Below are 24,075 nucleotides of genomic sequence, written 5' to 3' on the forward strand. Positions count from 1 at the left end.
TATTAAACTGTCAATGAGACTTTGTAAAAAAAGAAATGAGTATATTGAAGAAATGAGATAGAAATATTATACTTTAACACTCTATTTAGTTAAAAGGATATACAACAAAGTACTGTATATCTAACTATCTAGATACCTGTATATATCTAACAAAGTATTATTGGTATTTTAGACATCTGTATTTTAGCTAGTTAGAGCTACCCATTGCAGATGCTGCTGTCATATGGTAGTTTCTTGTATCTATTTATGTAACACTCACTTTATGAAGTGGTCTATACACACAGCCTCTTACGTTTATTTACTTACCAACAGTATCACATGGTTCGTCTTTATGTACACAGAAATCCTTCCTAGAATTGGGGGTGGAAAAAAGAAAAATGTTAAGCAAGCCAAGCTCTCAGACTTACAATGACTGTGTGACCTATTTACAAATACTTTATGTGGCTCAAAGAATAAATACAGAACATCATTATCTCAACAAAGAGCATGGGGAAGCAAAGGCCATGATTACCCAAAACTTCTGGATATTCTCTGAAGAGATTTAAGAGTAGTCAGGTGACAAAATAATGTACCATATATTTATATTGCATTGTACATAATTCGGACAGGACTCCCTCTAACCACCCCAGAGCCAGCAGGCTGGGGGTGGGCAATAGGTGAGGAAGGAACATCACCAGGGCAGCTGACCTAAACCAACCAAAGGGATATTGCATACCATATGATGTCACACTCAGCAATGAACAGTGGAAAAAGGAAGGAAGGGGAAGGGGTGGACTCTTGTTCTTAAAACATCTGTCCTTCCAAACAACAGCTATGCATGTGTAGTGGGTTTACATGGCAAGGTTTTGGTAGCAGGGGGCCATAGGGGTGGCTTCTGTGAGAAGAATCTAGAAACTGCCCCATGTTAGATAAGGGCCTCGCTGCTGACCAGAGCTGAGCCAACAAGTGCTGTTGTTTGTGCCTCTGTGAGAGCATATTTAAGAATGGGAAAACAAAAAACCTACTGCCACACAGCAGCTGGGAGAGTGAGAAGAGTAAGGAACAGCCTTGCAGGCACCAAGGTCAGTGAAGAAGGAGGGGGAGAGGTGCTCCAGGCGCTGGAGCAGAAGTCCCCAGTCCCCTGCAGCCTGTGGTGAGGACCATGGTGAAGCAGGCTGTCCCCCTGCAGTCCACAGAGGACCAGGTGGAGCAGGGTTCCACGCTGCAGCCTGTGGAGGAAACCACTGTGCAGCAGGTGAACCTGCACCAATGGAGGCTGTAGCCTGTGGAAGACGCCCACCACCGCAGACTCCGAGCTGGACCTCTAGCCCGTGGAGAGGAGACCACACAGGAGCAGGTGACCTGGCAGGAGCTGCTGCCCGTGGGAGACCCACCAGGTTGGAGCAGCTTGCTCCTGAGGGATGGACCCCGTTGTACGGACCCGTATCTGCAGGATCAGTTCAGCAAGGACTGCATCCCATCGGAGGGACCCCCTGGCACAGGGGATGAGAGTGACCATGAAGGAGCAGCAGACACAAAAAGGCTGACCGCAACCCCCATTCCTCTGTTCCCCTGCACCGCTCAGGGGGAAGAGGTGGAAGAGGGTGAACGGGGGAAGGACTTTTTGATTTATTTCCTTCGTTTCTCACTTCTCTAGCTTGTTAATAATAGGCAATAAATCCTAGTATCTTCCAACTTAGAGTCTGTTTTGCCCATCACAATAATTACTGTGCCATCTCCCCATCCTTATCTCAACCCTCAAGCCCTTTGCATCGTATTTTCTCCCCCCTCCTCTTTAAGGAGGCGGAGTGAGAGAATGGCTGTGGTGGAACACGTCTGCCCACCTGAGTAAAACCACCACAGCATGTTGAGGCCCTGCTTTGAGGATGTAGTCAAGCATCACTTATTGGTGGGAAGTAGAGAGTAATTTCTTTCCTCTGCACTTCCACATAGCCTTTGCTTGGTTTAAATTTTTGGTGTTTGTTTTTTTTTTTTTTTTCTTTCCCTTTTTCCCCTTTCACTTTTCCCTTTAGATAATTTTTTAAATTAATAATAATTCTACCTTAGTAATTATTTTTCCTTTAATTAAATTATCCTTATCTCAAGCCATGAGTTGTTTCTTTCCTTGTCTTTATCACTTCTTTTTCTGAGGAGCAAGAGTGAGAGAATGGTTGTGGTGGAGTTCAGCTGCCTAGCAAGATAAAACCACCACAATACCTTACCCCCGTTTTTAACAACATCTACCTGGAAATCATTTTCACACCTATTTTACCTGTTCTCAGAGACAAATAACAAAATTATCAAAAAAGAAAAGGCAGAGTTTCTTTTTAATGGAATCTGAGGTATGCATGAGGAAAAAAAAAAAAAAACACACATATAACATCTAAGAAAAATATTGCCTACTTACCTGAACTTTATTGATATGTACTCAAATAAATAACATTATGTCCTTGTGCTGTACCACAGAGTAATGGTCTCAATGTTACATAGGCCATATGGGCCAGAGATATCTCATTTCATATTCTGTCTATGAAGCTACAAAAATACAGATGTACATATAGACAGACATAAAGATATATATAAACACACATATGCACTTAGAGAGAAGTATCTATGTATTTATTATTAGTAGCCTTATTTAACAGTGGAAATGAACTGATACCTGAGATAACACTGGAAAGAAATAACCAATATAGAAATTTTCTGTTTTCAATAATGCTTAAGTTATTGAATAGTTTTGCATGTATAATCATTATTGCTTATTTATACCCAGAAAGCTCCAAATGTGCATTTCATGCATATATACTGACTATAGTATAGTCAGGTAACACATTGCTAAGTGGACATATTACATCTTTCATTAAGTGCAGCTGTCAAAGGCTCTAAAAGAAAAAAGTAAGTTGGAAGTCAGTTAAGTAATCACATGAATATGGATTAGACTCAACCCCAAATTCTACTTTTTTATAGAACAAGATCTAATAATGAAAGATAGTTCTCTTTCAAAAATGTCTGACACATTCAAAAATGTGTATTTATTTTCTAGTAACTAAACATTTGTTAGCATTGTTTGCTAGGAATTGTTTGGTGCTTGAGATGAGAGAGTAGACTAGTGATGCTTATCATTTTTACAAATGCAACTATTCAAAGAGCTTCTTTTTTTTTTTTTTTTTTTTTTTTTTTTTCCCACAGACTATTCCCACATAGTGATTTAGGCTGAAAAGCAATCTCAAGAGACTGGCAGATTTCTGACACTTGTTAAAGGCCACACAGCCAGAGACACGGGGTTACAGCTTTTGATTCTCCAGTCACCATTGCCAGATAATTACTGAGTAGTAAAACAAAACAACACTGCTAGAAACAAATCTTCTGACTAAAGTGATAAAGTAACTCTGGGAATCCATTTAGATGAGCTTTGGAAAAAACGCCCAAAGTGGTGAACAAGAAACTATAATCAGATACAGAAGGAAGTTCTTTAGTTTTTCAAACCTGCAACAAATTGCATTAATGCACTGGGTTGTAACACAGTTCTTTGTTTTGTGCTATGTGACACAAGGGACTTATTGTATTGTTAAGCAACATGACAGAATGATTAGAAATATGGTACTTGCTGTTAAGCAAGAGACCATGTATAAAGACTATCTAGGACATACATGGTCTTCCACACATAGCCATACAACTACCATAAATATTAACTGATGTAATAAGAATTTTTTTTTTTTAAAAAAAAGAGCATACTTTCAAATTTAACAGGAGATTTTTGCCAATATTCAAGAGATTTTTGCTTATGTAATAGCTTTGTTTTCAGATACTTACTGAGCTGTTTTTGTTTTGTTTTTCCATCTTGGCTGACTATGGTTAAGCTATGCATCCAGAGTTTCATTATGGGACTTGGGGGAAACAGTACTGCTATGATTTGGCAAGAGGGAAGTACAATAAATGCTTCTTAGTTCCTTTTTTTTACACTGAAAGAATGCAATACCTCCTTTTATTTCCAAGTACATGCATGTATTACACACACTTAAGACTAGGCTCCTTAGCAAAGATTTAAGGACTCTAGCTGTACCTACAAATGACTCTTACAGAAATTGTTCTCTAATATACACACACGTGTGTGTGTATATATATGTGTATATATACATATATATATGTATATATATGTATGTAAAACACCTTTATATTTTATATATATGCAATTGGCATACTGAAACTATACAAAAAAAAAGAGGATATGGACACTTGGATACGGATGAGGTGGTACAAAAAAGAGCAGTATAGCACAATAACCCCCCCCAGGAAAGCCATTGAGATTTTCTTTTTTTTTTTTTTCTTCCTTCTCTTAGCAAAGTAGGGCTAAGATAATAGCATTATCATTAATGCATACAGACGGTTTTGGAGCACAAGTCCCGAAGTCTAACAATGAAAGCAACAAAAAAAATCAGTTAAAGTACACTGAAATCCACTCCTAGTAAGTATCCAGCACACATTCTCCATTATTCTAAATTGCTACTTTGTGTGCACATGGAAGGGAAAACAAGTCTCTATACAAGTGAGAGTAAAGAGGAGTTTTTTTGAGATTTATGACTGATTTTCAAGTTCAATGAAGTTGGCTAATACTAGAAAAAATCTAAGCAAGAATGGTTATCTACTAACACATTATTTCAAGAAATTACATTTAGTTAGTGCATTCTTAACTACTTAGAGAATTTTAAAGGGTCTTCAGAGAAGGTAAAGACTAATCATCCACTTTCCAAATATAAAGTATCTCATGATATTCTGTTTTTTAAAATAAATCTGGATGTGTAGATGGGAAAAAAAACAAAACAAAACAAACAAACAAAAAAAAAACAGAAGAAATAAAGAAGGAAGGATGGAAAACAGCAGAGGAAAAATAAAGAAGAAACCAGGTAATTTTTATAAACTGTTTGCACCAATCTGTCATTTTAGATAAAGTTAATACTTATTTTAGGCATACTAGTTGGACTTATTTGTCCAAACTGGTTTACCATTTCCTTCAATATATTAGGTTAGACAAAAAAGGACAGATAATAGATTTTAGCAGTCTACTAAATCTTCATTGTGGCTTTCACCCTACTTTCAATTTTCTAACTCCTCTAATGCTCATAATCTTGAAAAATGTTGTTAGGTTTGGAATTGCAGTCTAACTCCTGGATTATTGCCCAAGTGACAAGTTATCTTAAAACATTACATTTTATAAAGAACTGTTGTAATTAATAGCACACATGGCAAATAACATTATCATCAGATTCAATGCTTTTGTTTGAATTGTACTAAGTGAATAATGACAACACTGCAGATGTTCTTGTCTTTTCATGTGATGGAAAATTTTGAAACAATTTCTACATATAAACTAGGTACATAATAAACAATTAATACACTTCTTTAAAAGAGAAAAGTAAATAAAACAATAAATGAAAATAAATTTAGGAGTTAAAGAAGCACAAGATAATTTACACATATACTATTCAGTTGGGAATTTTAGCAAATGGACAACTTATTGCACATGCTTTTTCAGGAACTTTTCAGTTTTGAGGGAAAACCTCAACTGCAATGGTATGTACTGGACAGTGTATTTTAGAAAATCAGAAAACACTAAATTTAAATATTTTAAATAATTAACAGATCACTTATGCTCTGTAAAGTTGAACTGACATTAAATATGATAATACAAATAGGCCTTCTTCTAAAGTTCATGTTTCAGCCAAATTTAAGAAAATATCAGAAGTGTGGTAAGTGAAGTTTTAAATGAAATGAATGTGTAACTTACATCTCAAAACAGTTATAGAAAAGCGAAGAGGCCAAGGAAGGTGTTTCTGAGTGAAGTCCAATGGAATCTAGGCTCAGCATTAGTGTTAAACAATGATTTGGAACAAAATAAGAGAACACTGCTGGTAAAGTTTGAAAATGAAATGAGATCTGGTAGAATACAAATAGGAATGAAGACAAATCAATTTTTATTTATTAGTCATCTGAATAACTTTTTAACGGATATAACTTTTTAATGGATATAACTTTTTAACAGATATAACTTGAACCACGGGAGGTTTCATCACCATATGAGGAAGAACGTCTTTAGAGTTTGGGTGACAGAGCCCTGGAACAGGCTGCCCAAAGAGTTTGTCAAGTCTCCTTCTTTGGAAATATTCAAAACCTGCCTGGATGTGATCCTGTGTAACATGCTCTAGGTGACACTGCTTGAGAAGGGGGGGTTGGACTAGGTGATCTCTGGAAGTCCCTTACAACCTCAACCGTTCTGTGATTCTGTGTAATGTAGCCAAAACTGGATCCCAAAAACATGAAGGACAACATGAGAAGGATAACATTTGAAAACAGGCAGTTAGAGTTTTCTTCAGGAGAGTGAACGGTATCCTGTTCACAGTGCTGTGTCAAATTTTGGTGCTTACAATTTGAAAAATATGAAAAGGTCTGGAAAGAGCTAAGAGAATGATTACGTATCTGGGAAACAAGCTTAAAAAACTCTCTTAGTTAATCTAAGAAAAAGATGGGTTGTGACTTGATTACAGCCTACAAGTATTTATATAGGGAGGAGCTTTCAAACAGCTCTTTAGCTACAAATGGCAGAAAGAGATCCCTGTTTGAAACCTGAAGTGACACAGATTAGAAATAAGACACAATTGTTCATTCTAAAAGTAAGTAACTAAAGCAATGGTCTATTTCATAACACAGCTAATGATCCTTTATTTTATATCTTTGTTTCAAGACTGCCTAGCATTCTTGCTCACTACAAAAATCAAATGTAAAAATAACTGGCTGAATTTAATCCTAGGGACTTAGACTAAATAATCATAGTTTTAAAATTGAGTTTAGCTTCATGCAAGGGTATGTAACACAAGGGTACATAAGGATGAAAGATATTACTGAATGGAACATACATTGCATGAATACTACAGTCCTAAAGACCATGTTGACAGAAACAGATAAATTTATGCAGATTTTTCTCACATGTAATATTACGGGCTTCATCTACTTTACAGACTCAAAAATCTTGAACTTATAAAAAAAATAACAGCGTGTGATAACTTAAAATTAGGTACATTTTAAGAATACACAAGACAAAAATTTATAAGTTTTAAAATCTATGTGATAAATACAGGAGAGCTTTTTGCTCTTTTTTGTTTTGTTTGTTGTTGTTTTTTAAAAAAAAAAAAAAAAAAAGCTTTGATTCTAAGATGCACTCTTTTCATGTTTCCATGTTTCTGCCTGCACCCACAACCCTATTAAGCCTGCACCCACAACCCTATTAAAAATAAATAATAGTAAGGATATTTGCGGTTCTCATGAACTCCCTTGATAATTGTTGTGGATGTCAAAATAAAACAGTAGACACTGTAAAAAAAAGTTTGCAAAGAAACCAGGAGAGCTTGCAGTAATGAAATTACAGTGATGGAAAAAAGAACTATGAAGACAAATTATTTTCTCTCTCACTGTGCACTTGCAAGAACTCAGTTTTACAGAGTTGTATTTCACTGTAGTGAAACTTAATAACAAATCTCTATCCCTTTACATTTCAACAGCTTTTGACTGCCAGACCCTGCAACCTTCTGGGGTGACCTTGTCATATAAGTTTTCAGTATTACACATAAATTTGAAGGAACTGTACTTCCTCAGTGTGTTGTAACTATCAACAATACTTAAAAAAAAACTTGTTCTAGGTTTAGGAAGATTTCTGTAGTCTACAAATAATTGAAAATGCAACAATACTTAGCAAATCTAAGTACTGTTTATGCCATTTGCAATTTCTATAGAATGGATCACTTCTTACAGTGAAAATGCCTCATGCATTGTTTCAATTATATATCATTCAGAGTGCAGAGACTACAGATACTGCAGACAAATACGAAGAAAAAGACGATGTTGTACTGGAATTTAGTAGGCTTTCCCCACAGCAGCCTACATACTGCTGTGCTTTGCACTTGTACGTAGAATGCTGGTGATGTTTCACCAACGTTTTGGCTATTGCTGAGCAGTGCTGGAACAGCATCAAGGCTGTTCAAGATTATCTCCAGCCCGGCCTCACCAAAGACCAGTAGGCTGGGCATGGGAAAGAGGTGGGGAGCAGACATAGGAGCAGACATAGGAGCAGACATAGGAGCAGACAGGGCAGATGAGCTGGACTGACCAAGGAGATATCCCATGCCATATGACATCAGGTTCAGCAACAAAAGCTGTGGGGGGAGAAGGAGAAAGGAGATCAACTTCCCAGACATAAACTGCAATATCATGCAGGGATATCCTAATGCTGCAAGAAACAAGTCTGAGAAATTCCTAAAGCATGGTGAAGGTAATTTTCTGTCACATTAACTTATGAAAGCAACTATGAAAGGTGTCCCTCCTAGACCTGTTGTTTGAGAAGAAATCTGAGATGTAAAGGAACGTGCTATGCTGGGTGATGAACTGTCTGAACGGCAGCACTCAAAGAGCAGTAGTGAATGGGACTACATCTGGCTGGTGGCCAGTCACTAGCAGTGTCTCCCAGGGCTCAATTCTAGGGCCAGTTCTGTTCAACATTGTTATCAGAGATCGGGATGCAGGAGTTGAAGGCATCCTTAGCAAGTTTGCTGACAATGCTGATGTGGCTCTCTGGAGGGACAAGAGGCTTGCAGAGGGATCTAGACAGATGGGAGCGTTGGACCAACATCAACAGCATGGACTTCCACAAAGGCAAAGGTTCTGCCAGGTTCTGTACTTGGGGCAGAGTGAGTAATGCCAGACACAGGCACACACTGGAAGAGGAGTGGCTGGAGGGAGAACAGCTCAGCAGAAAGGGACCTGGGGGTGCTGTTGACAGCAGGCTCAGCATGAGCCAGCAGCTTTTGGCAGCAAACCGCATTTTGGGGTGCATTAACCACAGCATAGCCAGACAGTCTGAAGAGATGATTTGATTGCTCTATTTAGCATTGGTGCAGTTCCAGGTTCCACAATGTAGAAAGGATGTTGTGATACTTGAAAGCATCCAGGGGAGAGCAACAAAGCTGGTAAAAGGGCTGGAAGGCAGGTCCTATGAAGAGAGGCTTGTCTTCGGTTGTCCAGTCTGGAGAAGAGGAGGCCAAGAGGCAACCTCATGGCTCTCAGCAACTCCCTGAGGAGGGGAAGGGCAGAGGGAGGTGCCGCACTGTGCTCCCTAGGAACCCATGACAGGACACATGGGAATGGCACAAAGGTGTGCCACAGGAGGTTCCAACTGGACATTAAGAAAAATGTCATTTCTATGAGGATAGTAAATCACTGGAACAGGCTTCCTGGAGCAGGGGTTGATGCCCCATGCCTGCTGGTGTTCATTAGGATAATGCCCTTAATAATATGCTTTAACTTTTAGTTAGCCCTGATGTGTTCAGGCAACTGGACTTGATGATTTAAATCTCTTCAAACTGAACTATGCTAATTTCTGATTTTTTTTCCACAGAGAAAAAATACTTTCTGGTATGTATATCTCTAAAGCAATAGAGATAATTTATAATTGTTTTACCAGAAGAGTCCTTAAAATAATTTATCTTAATTCATACATACTCCTTATATCAAGCCTCCCTTATCCTTTCTAAACACACTATTCAAATGTTATCTGTCTTCCTTTTATTTTATGACACTATATTTTAAAGTTGACATTATTTCATCAGAATAAGGCAATTAAAAGGGAATCACAGGTATCATTGCAGCCTATCTGGGCAGCAGAGAAAGTAAAAGCTGTTGGGAAAAACTGGTTTGGATTTCAGTTTTGCAAAAGAAATGCAAAAATATGTCTTGAAAATATCTTGTTCTTGAAAGGGTTATGATGGTTCTTTGACTATTGAATAAAAATCTCTATTATGTATACATTGTGCTTTTATAGTCAACATTAAATATTAGTTCTGCAGAATAGTGATACTCAGTACCTTATCTCTAACTCTTTTGGTTACAAGAACACTTGCTGTTCTATTATGTTCCATTGTCATGCTAGACAAAATGGAGGTGCGGATAAATTTTAGGCAGTCTGCCAAATGAATGTGTTAGATAATTAAAACTTTACATTTTTTACTTGAAATATACCAAGCAGATGGTGTTCATCTTTCCAAACAAAATTATTTCTCTCAATAAAGCAGGTCTGCTGTCCAAAGCTGTTTTTAAGTTATGACAAAGGAGCCTGTTCTGTGTTTGTAAAACAGAATTAAGACTCTGTGAATTAACAAAACACACAAGTGTAGCCACACATGGGGTTAGCTATACCATAAACCTGATGATGTGCAGAGGGAGCCTGGATTAGCAAAACATTCCCACAGTCAGCAAACCGCACTGGTGTGATTTATTAGCAGCTAAAGCAGCTCTGAGATGGGAGGCAGCATAGTCCAGAGAATAATACCACTGAAAAAATAAAAACTTCAGAAGAGATCTTTAAATCCTGGCTCCAGCACTGACTTACTAACTGACTTCCAACCAATCACCTCCCTGCTCTTTGCTTCAATTTCCTTAACACTTATCAGAGATTCACTTCAAAAAACATATTAAAACTGACACAGAGAAAGTTTAAGGCAATGCAAATCAGAATATCATTACTAAAAAGTATATCAGTTAAGTGTGTCTTACAGTATGAGTAGACTCTCCAAAAGTTAGAAGCTTTTTTAATATTTAGAAATGCTGCCTGAAATTTAAAAAACGTCTGTGGTCAAACACACTAGTTGCCAAAGACATCTCCAGGCTACTGCATCTTGACTGCTTTAACTAACACCTCATTTGCATCAATTCAGAACTCTTCTCTTTCCACGAAGGCTGATTAAGGTAAAGATGTAAAAAATAGAGGAAAGATGTGTTAAATTCTTTATTTCATAATACATTGCTGTTGAGATACAACTCCCGTGCTAAGAAGTGCAGCCTAGACAGTCTGAAAACGTGTCTAATGTTATGCAGCTGCCCATTAAGCTGAGACAACAGATTGGAAGATCAGATGTGGGAGAACTGCCAACTGTCAACGTATGGCATAGTAATTTTTAATCTCCTGGCAGTGCCACAGGTGTAGGCTTGAAGGATTCGATGCTTCTCTAAGTTGCTGTTGAAGATTCAGATACTGCAACTTATCAAAGTAAGGGGACAGATAAGAGGTCACTCAGCAATCCCATGCTTACAGCAATCAAGCAGTATGCAACTTATCAATTATCTTTCAACAACCACAGCATACACTGAGATTCAAGAACCTCTGCTTCCCTTTAGCACTGTTTATCAACCTGCTGCCATGTAGGATACTTGTCCATTCCTCATGCCGTAATAAGCTCATTCTTTTCTACTACTCACACTTTTCCTTCTCCATGTAGACTTTCCCCACCAACTCATCACTGTTATTTTCATCACAGTCTGGGTCTTAATCTGATAAATTCCTTTCGAGTCTTCCATCCCAAAGATGTTTGCTAATAAGCTAATGGAAATTTGTTACAGATGCCATTATCTGCTTTTCTTATTTCTTGTGTCTTACATAGTAGTTCACAGGAACGTGAGTGAAGGACTACCACTTAGCTAATACACAAATGTGTAACAAAAACTCATCTGCCTCCTCAAAGAAATAACAAGTCATAAAGCAGACAGAACACAATAAATAGTGGATGGAGGTTAACAAGAAAAGGGTGTGGGCTTTTTTAAGGAAAGGTAAGCAATCAAACAGCAAAAGTAGCAATAAAACAGTTATCACAGAAGACAGCTGGACTTCAGCATCCCCTGCTTCCAGCATGTGACTTGCTCTCCAAAGCAGGGAAATTTAGGGGAGCATTTTGTTGTTGTTGTTCAGAAAATTGAAATTTCGATATTGGGGTACTTAGAAGGTAGCCTAATTTTACAAAATGCATATAACTCCCAGTGAGATTGCCCTGAATAAATAGTATAGGATACTATTTTAGGATACCACGTAACCAGCTAGCATGGTATAGCACAATAGTATTCTAATGTTTATTTGGAAGGGCCATCTGAAGATCATCCAGTCCAACCTCCACTGCAAAAACCGTACTAAGCCCAACTCTAGACCAGTTAGAACATCATTCTATCCTTCTCTTTGGAAAATGGCTGTGGACTGTCTGATCATCAACATGCATCGCCCTGGATTTAGAACCCACATTAACTGCTTTGGAGGAAACAAGTAAGTTGAAGGCATATTTCCTTCTGAATGTGTAAACTGCCTGGTCGAGTTATAATGAACTGCAGATCTGAGCTCACAGCCCTGTGGCTACAAAGAATGTACTGTGTACATATGTACCTTGAGCACACAGTGAGACATACTGGTTCTACATCCATTACAGGGAAGTATAATACAGTAATGTGATTAATGCCATGCTGATCTAGGTCCAAAAGATCTAAATATGCTTTTGTCTTTTGAATGAAAGTATCTGCAGCCCTGTATGTGCTCTCTCTTAAATGAATGCAGGTGGAAAGAAGCTGTCCTATAGACAAGAAACATGAGAATGACCTATCTGTAAGTTCAGATATTTACTAGCTGGAACTAATGCTTTCTAAACAATCTTCACCACCCCTTTAGTACTTTCTTGTTCTAACATTTCAGCCTCTAAAAAGACCTTCAATTAATGTAAATTGTTTATTTCTGGAAAGAAGCCTCAAGATGCATTCTTTCTCATTCAATACCAAAGTCTTACTATATTGACCATCTGTCAACTCATTTGATCTATTCTTGATACATAATATTCTTATTATGCCTCTCCCCATTTTTCAGTGCTCCTCCTTCTGTATTTTACCTTGTGATAAGTATAGCTGCATCGACTGAAGACATGTCTTCTCCCCAGCTTGTTGACATCTCTAAGTGTATATCATTCTTCTTGCCAAACTCTTCATGTTGCCATTTACAAAAACTTTCTAGCATTTTTTCTCCGTGATGCCCAATATACATATCTGCCTGGAAATAAAAATAAATAAATAAATAATAATAATAATAATAAAAACTAAAATTGTGTTTCTGTAAATATAATTAAGGACATTCTTTGACTGAAATAGCAAAAATATTCTTCTTTTCATGGCACGTGTGCACATAGAAGAAAGATGGTTTCTGCTTCTGAATTTAAAACCATCTTTTCACATTAAAGTTGCGCATGAAGACACTGCCCTGAGATGCAGATCTGTTCACCTAACATCTTGTCTCCTTTAATTGATGATTTTTCACTACCCAAAGAGAAGAAAAGATTAATGATGTGAAGATGAACATGAAGAAGGTTTGAACATGAAATGAGACTTCTACACATGCTGTGAGGACACTGAAGAAAGAAACACTATCTTACTCACTGGATTTCTTTTTTTTTTTTTTTTAATTTGAAACGTAGATAAGGGGTTCCTTTTTTCTTATGAACTGAAATATGAACAGATTCCATTAATACTTTGTAGAAATGAAAAGACATCAGGTTGATATTTTCCTGAAATATGATATAAAACCACAGATTCCCAAAAAGTATCAGTCAAGACATCAACTACCTTGTCTTTATCCAGAAAGAAAGAACGGGATTTGAGATTATGTGTGAAAGGTGCAAGGAAAGAACAGTGCTACACCATAGCACCTTTCATTTGCTTAGTGACTGGCTGACAAAGAACATCAATTCTCCTATTGTCCACCAGGCTTAAAGATATATTTTTTTGCATTGAATTACATGAATTTACAAAAAGCAGAACATAAGCAGATTTTGTAAAGATATAGCCCATTTCCATATGATTTTTTTTTTTTCTTTTTTTACTTGCTTTCAGCTGCAAGCACAGAAAAGTCTCAGTATGTACAGTACATGGATTAGGAAAAATGTGATCTTTACTGGGGCTGCTCAGCACTGTAAATAATTACATAATAAAAATGTAAAAGCAAACTGAGAAAATCTGTCAACCATTGAAGTGAGTGAATATTGCTAGCCTTCACAGAGCAAAATGTTAAAGTAGCATTACCTTCTACAGACTAACACAAAGATAATGCATGCTTACTGGAGTTTCATGAAGGAGGACAAGCTTAGTAACCCGAAGATTCACTTGCAGTCCAAGACTCTTGTGCTGGAAAAGGTTAAAAACCTAAGATAAAAAACAGTAAATAAAACTAGGTGCTTGTATTGCACAAAACACACTGTAGTATAAAATATCAGAACTCAAAGAAACTGTAAAATTCTAATATTTTAGTGTGACTGCTTTAATTTTCTGTAATGTCTACAAAGCATTAACGTATTGCGTGTTGGTCTTTTGAAAGGAAAATAGAGCTTAGGTGGTATTACTTCTGGGAGCACAGAAAAGATTTTTCCCCAAAGAGGTCATAACCCCTTTTTAAAGTTTAGCCAGTTTCTCCAAACACTTAAGCATGAGGTTCAACATGGCTAAGTGCAGTGTCCTGCACTTTGGTCACAACAACCCCATGCAATGCTACAGGCTTGGGGCAGAGTGGCTCAAAAGCTGTGCAGAGGAAAAGGATCTGGGGGAGCCTGAACATGAGCCGGCAGTGTGCCCAGGTGGCCAAGAAGGCCAACAGCATCCTGGCTTGTATCAGGAATAGTGTAGCCATCCCCCTGTACTCGGCTCTGGTGAGGCCACACCTCGAGTACTGTGTTCAGTTTTGGGCCCATCACTACAAGAAGGACATCAAGGCCCTGAAGCATGTCCAGAGGGTCTACGAAGCTTGTGAAGGGCCTGGAACACGAGTCCTATGACGGGCGGCTGAGGGAACTTGGGTTGTTTAGTCTGGAGAAGAGGAGGCTCAGGGGCGACCTTATTGCTCTCTACAGCTACCTGAAAGGAAGTTGTGGGGAGCCAGGGGTCAGCTTCTTCTCACAGGTAACTAGTGATAGGACTAGAGGGAATGGCCTCAAGTTGTACCAGGAGAGGTTTAGGTTGGAAAATAGGAGAAATTTCTCAGCAAGAGTAGTCAGTCATTGGAATGGGTTGCCCAGGGAAGTGGTGGAGTCACCATCCCTGGGGGTATTTCAGAAAAGCTTGGATGTGGTACTTAGGGACTTGGTTTAGTGGGTGATATTGGTGGTAGGGTGATAGTTGGACCAGATGATCTTGGAGCTCTTTTCCAACCTTAATGATTCTATGATTCTAAGAGTATATTGCTCATAGGAAAATTCCTATTCAGTTAAGTGTAGGATTATGGCAATAAGACTTCTCTTCAGGGAGAACAGTTGAAGTTTTTATTTATTCTTCAGTTTACTCTCCTTCAGGATAATCTTTTCTTGTGCATTACAGATGCTAGTTTTCACTGCTTTAAGCACCAAATGAGTGCAATGAAGTTGTAGCTGGGAGGGGATGTAATGCATTATCCTTTTTTTTGTTTGTTTGTTTTTTCATAGCAAGCATAGATCATGAGAAATCATTTGATACACCAGCTTTCCCAATAACACAGTGTGCTTCTAACCATAAAATCACCTTGGTCAGCTCCCATTTTCTGGCAACACTTATGATGATATAAAACCACATGTTACAGACAAGTCTGAAGCATCATGGTTTTGTACTGCAAAACACATGGATTAAATCTTGACAGCTGGCTGATGGTCATGTACTGACTGCCCCCTTTATAGGTGCTCAGTCAGAATAATTAAAAAGAGCAATGAAATCAGCCCACTATATATGCATTAGTGTATGCACAGTGCATATGCACTATGCATGTATGTATGTTTGGGAAAACACCAAAATGAATTTTAAACTTCATACCATGTTTAAGATGGTTAGAATAAACCTTCTGGCAGCATCTGTTCCATGATACGAAACCATAGCTGGATCTGCCACCACAACAGTTTCTATGTTGTACTCCTGAGGTAATTTGTAAGAGTATCGTTTTCCTCTTCCACTTTCTGACACTTTCTGATTCTTGGATTTTCTTTTATCTGCAACATAAAAACATTCCTTGATGAATTCACCCTTCAAAGTACCCCTACGGTACTTTTAGGATTTGCTACCTGTGATTAGGACATCATTCTGACTGTGTGGAATGTAATACCTATGCTCAGTAATACATGCTTATTTAGCACTGCCAATGCAATTAGGCTCAGATTGAAGGCCTGATCTACATATGAATGTTAGTTCACACCAGAGAAACAGGATTGTTACCAAGCTGTTCAAATAAAATCAGGCAGATTCTTTGCATCCTTTCACTTAACACATTTATAAAATAGTAAGTGCCTCCTACATTAATATTAGGTTTAACAGTCTCACTGAGACTGCAGAATTACTATCTGCTCATCTCCATAAATCAGAGAAAATATTTTGATGCAATTAATGTATCTTAGTGTAATAGATGACAAATACAGATTTGCTACAAAAATAGTATCAAGAAAATATATATTTCACTGTTTTGTAAAGATGAAAGAACTTTCTTGTGAATCATATAAAGATTCATATAAAGAGTAGGATGCAAGTTTGTCAGAAAAAAAAAGTGAAGTTTTACTTACAGGATTAATGTACTGATAAAAAGTCAGTGTTGCTGTCATTATAAACAGTTAATGCAAAATAACAAAACAAAATCCATGTTCAGAAATCTCCAAATCTTAAACATAGTACATTTATAGTAAGATAGAGATTGCTGCTTTTGTTAATTTTAAGTTTTATCTCTCTCTCTCAAAAAAAAAAAAAAAAAAAGACAAAAAGACAACATCCCCATTATTAATTCAGTACCTATGGAAAAAGTAAAACGATTTACTCAGAACCATTTTGAACCAGAAAGTGGTCTGATATGCATAAAACAGTTAACAATGGTATTGAAATTAATTTCATCCAAAACAAAATATAAAATGAAAACCCTTGTGGTAACAGTAAAAATCTGGTAGATCCTCTCAAGAACATAAAACTTTGGGGACTGATCTCATTGAAGTCACTGAAATTAATTATTTTTTTTTCCATCTTCTACAATGGAATATTGGTCTCTCTGTTTACAAGAAAAGTGATGCTCAAGATGACAATTATAAACACATGTTCTGGAAACAATCAAATATGCAGGAATTGTAAGGAAATGTTTTGCAATTAATCAGTCTCATCTTTAATAGGAAAGTTCCTTCAGTTCACTTTATAACACAAAAATATTCTCAAAAACAAGTCATGTTTCAGGAAGGTGCTGAAAAAATACCTTAAAAATCACTTAAAGTACAAATTGACTTTAAAATATAAAACATCTGTGTAAGAAGGACCCATGATTTAACATAAACATATATGCATAGCATAGATTAAATTTAAATATAACATATATACTTTTATGTGTAAATAGTATACTATAAGTGCTATAGTACTTATACTATATGTACTAAGAATCAATGCCTCAAAAATGTTCTGTAGTCAGTTATTGAGAGTTATGTGTGAGAGAGATTTTACTACATTTTAAAAAGACTGTTTCCTGTACAACTAGTGAAAATGTAAGATTTGCAAACACAGGTAAGCAAACGATATTATTTTTTACATGAAAATATCATATAATCTCCAGAAATAAATAAAAGATTTGGTGTTTGATTTTCTAAGCAGAAACAGCAGATACATTCATAACTATTATTAATTTTAGACTCTCTCATTTTGATACTTCAAACATTTGTTTAACCTTATATGTACAGCTAGCCCCAAACTCTTCTTATGTTTGATAACTAGATCTGTAGCCTAGTTTATAAAACATTATACATGTCTTTGTCAGTCATTGGAGAATTGTTTTTAATGAAACTACAGTGTCAGGATTTACGCCAAGAAAACACACCCTGTAAGTTATATAACCAACCTACCATAGAAACCTTTAATGCTGCAGGAGTAGGCTATAGGTCTATATTTAAACAGTAAACTCATTTGGGTTAGAAAAGATCTCTCTTGAGCCATCTGGTCAATCCTTACTTCCTCCTAGGAGCAGTGATTGATTCCTGTACAGTTTCCAACTACATAGTTTATTCATTGTTTCTCTTCTCATTTCTTTCTCACTAACAGCAGCTATTGGTTGAAAAATTTTAGTATCAACATGGCTGTTCTGAGAAGTTCACTAACATACTTTTCTAAAGTTTTAGCTAGAGATCTTCTTCTTGTTTAGAATTGACAGTAAGCAGCCCACTATTTAATACAGCATTGTGCTAAACACTAAGATCAACACAGTCCCAGAAACTGTTGAATCCTCTTCAGGATTGTAGTATATGAGAAGACTGTTCAGCTCCACAGACAAGCTGGCTGCAAGGGGCAGTGCCCCTCATTTGTGTCATATATCTACAGGGTTAACAAACCAAAGGACAATCTGTTCTTGGCCAGTCAACCTTTTCCAAATTGCTGGCAGAATTCCCAATCATGTGAGATCTAATTTATCTGAAAATTTTAGCTCTTCTCCCAGACCTTTAAATAAATCTAATTGGTAATTTTGGCAGCAGTGGCATTCAGTGATTACTGCCACATGCCAGGCAAAATAGGCATTAGGCAAAAACACTTGATTTTTGATACATTCATAAACAAGTAAAAATTGCAAAGAATTTCTCATTACTGAAGGTATGCTACATAAGAAACAATAACTCCTCTAAAAAATACCTGTATTAATAATGCCTGTACCAAAAAAAATAAGTCAGATTAACTGAAAAAAAAAATGCTTCTTCAAATTGAAGATGTATAATTCAGCTCAAAACTTACTTACACTGGCAAAATAAAATTCAGAAATTCTACAGGAATGTTCTGTGCATTAAGACTTTGATTTTTGGTACAACAATAAAAAACATGAAGATTTCGTATCAATGCATTACTTAAACTCACTATCTGTGACTGAAAGAAATCTAGAAACACTCCAGTACTAGTGCTCTAGCAAGAAAGCTGCAAATATTTGCAAGTATATTTGACATTCAATAGGCTACAAAGCAAAAGTAACAACAAGCATTAATAAAGCTAAAAAACTCCTCATTCCCCTCTGGCCCCCCCCCCCCCCCACGAAAAAATAACAAAAAGGACTAAATATTGAGCCACTGTAGCACCCAGTTGTCTAAAGTATCTGAGCCAACATTATGAAGATGCTAGGACTACAAGACTCCTGGACGCTTGGCCAGCCTTCACGCACAAGAGCTTTCTCTTGTACACCCACTTCTTGCCCAGACCAGAGAGCCCACCACCATCCCTCCCTAGGCTTTGTATTCCCCAGGAAAAGAAGATGAGTACACTAACCATACAGAAATTGCAGTGTGGTGAATAGCACTCTGGCTGAATATCAAAGAGATTATGAAGCCACACACACAGCTGACCATAACTCTGCTTCAGTTTTGATATGGATTTAGAAGTCTTAATGCAGAAAGACAACTTGCTTCTTACCCAAGGAATAAGAACCTACTCCTCATGCAGCACCACTCTCTTCTAGTGCAATCTCAAAACTCTAGACCTATGATCAAGATTATTTATGCATAATTTCATGATTTTCAGATAAAAACTGCATTTAGAGTAAGAACTAACATAGCTCTCCCAGCTAACAGCCCAGTCTTCATCCCATAAAGTCAAACTTCTGCCTTTGATCCAGTTTGAACTTTTTTTTTTTTTTTTTTTTTTTTTTTCTGCAAAAATAGCATCACTCTAAGAGCACAATCTGCTCATAACTCAGAAGAACAGCATATTGCTGATCGTCAGGGAAGTAAAAGAAGCAGCTTCCAGTCTCTCAAACACAGAAGAGAAACAATATTCAATATTTGATGCCAGCACTCTCATTCATTAGTCTGTGTGAAAAGCAATGAACATTTTAGAAGATTATCTCTCCCCTCCACCCCCCAACCCTGAGTGCCTCACGCATGTGCCATGACCTCAGTAAACTCTACAACCAACTTCAGGCTGGAACAAGTGCTTCATATTAAGCAGAAGGAAAAGAGATTAGTTTCTCAATGTAGACCTTTGCTCTAATAGTAACTGCTTCTTTCCTGATTTCTCTGTTACAGACTTCTGATCTGTTTTGATTTGAAATGTTTCATGGGCCATGTGCTACAGAAGGTGTGGAGTGTCAGATCTGTGTATATGCAACTGGCTCATATACGTAAATAAATCACACACGCATGCAATGAAAGGATATTCAAATACATTCCCACAAGTCCAGAAAGCATATGTTTCCACCAGCATGATTCTCTCCCTCCCCCAATTAGTAAGAAAAAAAGTACCCCATTCACAAAAACAAGTTCTTTGTTCTCCCCAAACAAGTTTCCCTGTGTAGCATCTTTCAGTGCAGCCCACAACAGTTACAGATAACAAACAATACCTTCTTTGCCTCCTCTAGTTTTGCATGAAAAGCCATTATATCCAATAGTTACCTTTCAACACCTCCAGTACCAACATTCATTCCTTTTAATAATTACAATTCATCATTGGCAATATATATTTGCTTGATATCTAGCCAGTCTTTGAGATCAATTTGGCTCAAAACCAGCAACAGAAATACCTGTTCCAGGACACCTATTCTGACACAAGTACTGTAGAAGTAGGAGATCCTGCTGTCACACAGATCCACACTGCTGAGAAGTTGCCAGACTGCCAAGAAAACAGTTAGACTGTAACACAGCTACAACTCTACACAGGACAGCTGCATGAAACCTAAGCATATCAGTGTGCCCAGTATTTCAGCTGTTTTATCTTTATCTTATTAATCTACTTAGTTTAGGATTTGACTTTAAATTCTCTAATATTTCTGTAAAAGCTCTTTTTTATTTTTCTTGTTTATTTTTTTATTTTTTTTATTGCTAGGATTCACCTAGCCCATGCTATGGGCTGTGCCCATAGCATGACTTTTCTGGTGGTATTAGCTAAGGAATATCACACCAGCAAGCTGCTCCTGCAATAGACAGCACTTTTATCAATGTAACTTACTGCAGCTCCAATACGTAAAACAACCTGTAATAGCACAGTGAGAGACTAGTACTGCTAGTGGAACAAAACCAGATAGAAACTGCAGACATTTAAAAACCCCTAGCAAAAAGGTTACACCAGCAGACGCTAATCAGTTATGCACAGCTTAAGTTATTTTGAAATTACATGCTAGTAATAAGATAATGAAACTTACTTCAAAAAAATATTTGAATCTCCGTTGACAGACTATTTGCACCAAGTCAGAGCCTTGGGCATAAGATTATCAGAACAGAGTAGGCTGACTTTTCCATTTTAGAGCACACAAGAAAGTGAAAGGATGACTGGTAATGAACATGACAGAAAAATGACTTCCTTACAGAAGTGTCTGCATCTTTATTCATTTCCATACATATTGTGGATTGCTGTTTATGAGATGCCTCTCTCCCCTTCCCTACCTGCATGTGCACACACATGCACGCTTTTCATTTTCTCTGTTTCACCACCAAACACATGTAGGCACATGTGCTTTAACTCACTTAGCACTAACGATGATCATAAGAATAACATAAGAATAACCAGCTTTACATTATGTAATGACAACTTTTGTTAATATAGACAACTTTGCTTTTAGATAAGCAGTGGTAATGTAATACAATGTCAATAAGAGAAATACAGAGCCTGGTGGAGTAAGTTACATGGCATTTGCTTAGTTCCTCTTAATAACAACACAAAGAGCCTTGCTTTGCCAATTCATTTTTATTTCAAATTTTGGATGGAAGCCTAATTATAAAATACAGTAATTCCAGAATTAAAAAAAAAAAAAAAAAAAAAAGCAGTCAAGTCTACTCTGTAACCATATAAAACAGACAGTGCGCTATAAGTGTTCACAAGGAACCACATAGCCAAAGAATAGTTTAGGCTGGAAGGGACATCCAGAGGCCAGCTAGGTCAACCCCCGGCTTCAACTTCTCTTATGAGCCACTCCCAGCAACATTTTATAAATCACTGAGGATGCAGACACCACAGACTCTCAAGGCATTGCCTGCCATCCCTGATGACGATTTTCTTCCCATGTGTCTGACTGAAATTACCCATAATGGTACTTAGAACTGTTGTCTTTCATCCTGTCATAGCACAACCCTAAGGAAAGTCTGGCCCTATCTTCCCTCTACAGCCACTATCAGCACCAGAAGACTGCACTTGCATCCACTCTTCTTTCTTCACCAGGTTGGAAGAACAACTTGGAATGGAAGAAATTTCCTACTACCTCACCCCAAATGACATAGATTCTCTCTAGCCATATAGATTCTCTCTAGATTCTCTCATAGATTCTCACTTACTGTATCAGGTTCCTCTGCTATTTCTCTAGAGTTTCTCAATATTTCTCTTTTACAAGGTTAGGCGACATGAAGAAAAAAAAAAAAAAAAAAAAAAAAAAACAGTATTAAATGTATCCTCAGCTCATGTCATGCTGAAGGTATCTAAAGGACTGAGATGTCCACTCTCCTTTGAAGAAAAGAAACCGATGAAACAAGAACAACAGAGTATCTTCTTTCACAAAAGCCTTTTTTTTAACTCCCCAGTGAACATAACTAAATGATCCCTATGCACCAAACTTGGTTGAAACCCTTCTACTGTTTCTACCCTCCATTAAGGTTGTATCACACAGTTATTTTAAGTGTCAATCATAAAACAAGAACACTGTTATAAAGATCATTTACATTCAGTGTCAAACTTATTTGGAAGTTCAAAACATTAACAACTGAAACTGGAATGAACTTTGCTCATGTTTTAAAACTGAAAATTGAGTACAAGCACTGCACATAGCAAGCAAACCAGTAACTACCAAGACAATAGAGAGAACAAAGAAATAGGTTGTAATTAAAATTTTAAATGGCCAAAATGTTTCTACTTTCAAATGTCATTTAAGAAGCAGTGTGTATTCCTCAACTGACAATTCCCTCTTCTGACAGGTGAATCTGCATCCTTAGCATGCCATCCTGAAGTCCACCATAAGTTACTACTACAGGAATAATCAGATGTGCTTTTGTTGGTTTTGTTGCCTTTAACTATTATCTACATATCTTAAAAATATGTCCACTACAGTAAGTCTGTTCAGTGAGTTTTGTATATTACCTGTAACAACACCACAGTACTGATTCTGAGAAGCTGGCTTTTCAGTTATTTTCTCCTCTATGGACCTTTTTCGTCTGTACACCCTGTGTGCATGACCTGTCACAGCCAAAGTGCGATTGAGTGGCTCAATAAATATGAAGTCCTCATTAATCTGTATAAACCCCATCTGCAAAGGAAAACAAAAGGAACACATAAGATAAGAATTAAATAAACTATATAATTGTGCACACAGTTCTGCAAAAGGAAAACACACACACATACACACACACAAAAAAAGCTCCATTTAAGAAAACCCTTTGTTTTAGTAACCTTACTAGCAAGGTGACTACCTTCATATTTTACAAGTCCTTTTACTTCAGTGGAATAAATTTAATTTATTTCAATGAAATGTGTGGGTGGGTGGCTACATGCCAGTAGCAGATGCTCAGTAAAAGATCTGGAATGTTAAAAACTTGCTTTGGGAGACCCACGGGGTCATTTAAATATGTACAGCATGTACAGAAAAGTCTATACACTAGCTCTATAACTCAGTGTATTGTCAATTTTTTTGATAATTATATTTAATGAAAAAGCAGCAATAATTTAGGCAGCAAGAATACATCCTGAACAATTATGAAGCTTGAAAAAACTTATGACTCCTTTTGCACATTTTTAAATTAATTAATTAAATAAATAAATAAATAGACAGACAGCAATCCCTCCCAGCTTGCCAGCAGCTAAAACAGAAAAACTTTCTATTATGGCCATTTAAATGGTTAGCTTTTATTTCCCCACCATGTTTATGCACAGAAACATACATAAAAATCTAACATACCACATGCATACCTAATATAAGAGTTTGGTCAAAGTTAAAATAAACAAACAATAACTTATTTATATAAATACCATGCAACTCTAACTCAGCTTAAACTACTAAACTCCTAAAACACACAGGTTCCTATCAGAGTCACTAACGCTCAGTGCTTGTCTTTTCCTTTTCTCCTTGAATACGTCATCATCAAGACTGACAGTGGAATTTATTATTCTCTAAACCAAAAAATGTATTAAACAGTTTTACTACAGAAATAAAAAACTGTATGTCTGGCTAAAAGAATCAAACAACTCTTCTGTATATTTCTATGTAGTACAAATAGGCAGAAATAGAAAATAATTTTGTCTCTTCTGGAATTATGTAGACATCATTATCACATT

At 36.9% G+C, this 24,075-nt stretch overlaps 1 protein-coding gene across 2 annotated transcripts in view; it reads right to left on the reverse strand.

Annotated features, from left to right (window-relative positions):
• ADAMTS19 (ADAM metallopeptidase with thrombospondin type 1 motif 19) overlaps window positions 1-24,075 on the reverse strand; it is a 166,724-nt gene that overhangs the window by 113,681 nt on the left and 28,968 nt on the right. For both annotated transcript variants that reach the window (XM_035310269.1, XM_035310268.1), the window contains exons 3-7: window positions 22,885-23,050; window positions 15,652-15,824; window positions 13,939-14,022; window positions 12,720-12,877; window positions 307-350 (exon numbers count right to left, since the gene is read on the reverse strand). In XM_035310269.1, the coding sequence (XP_035166160.1) occupies window positions 307-350; window positions 12,720-12,877; window positions 13,939-14,022; window positions 15,652-15,824; window positions 22,885-23,050 (625 nt within the window). The remainder of the gene's footprint in view (window positions 1-306; window positions 351-12,719; window positions 12,878-13,938; window positions 14,023-15,651; window positions 15,825-22,884; window positions 23,051-24,075) is intronic.

Source organism: Oxyura jamaicensis, chromosome Z, assembly GCF_011077185.1.
Source record: "Oxyura jamaicensis isolate SHBP4307 breed ruddy duck chromosome Z, BPBGC_Ojam_1.0, whole genome shotgun sequence".
In the NCBI taxonomy this organism is placed as follows: Eukaryota; Metazoa; Chordata; class Aves; order Anseriformes; family Anatidae; genus Oxyura; species Oxyura jamaicensis.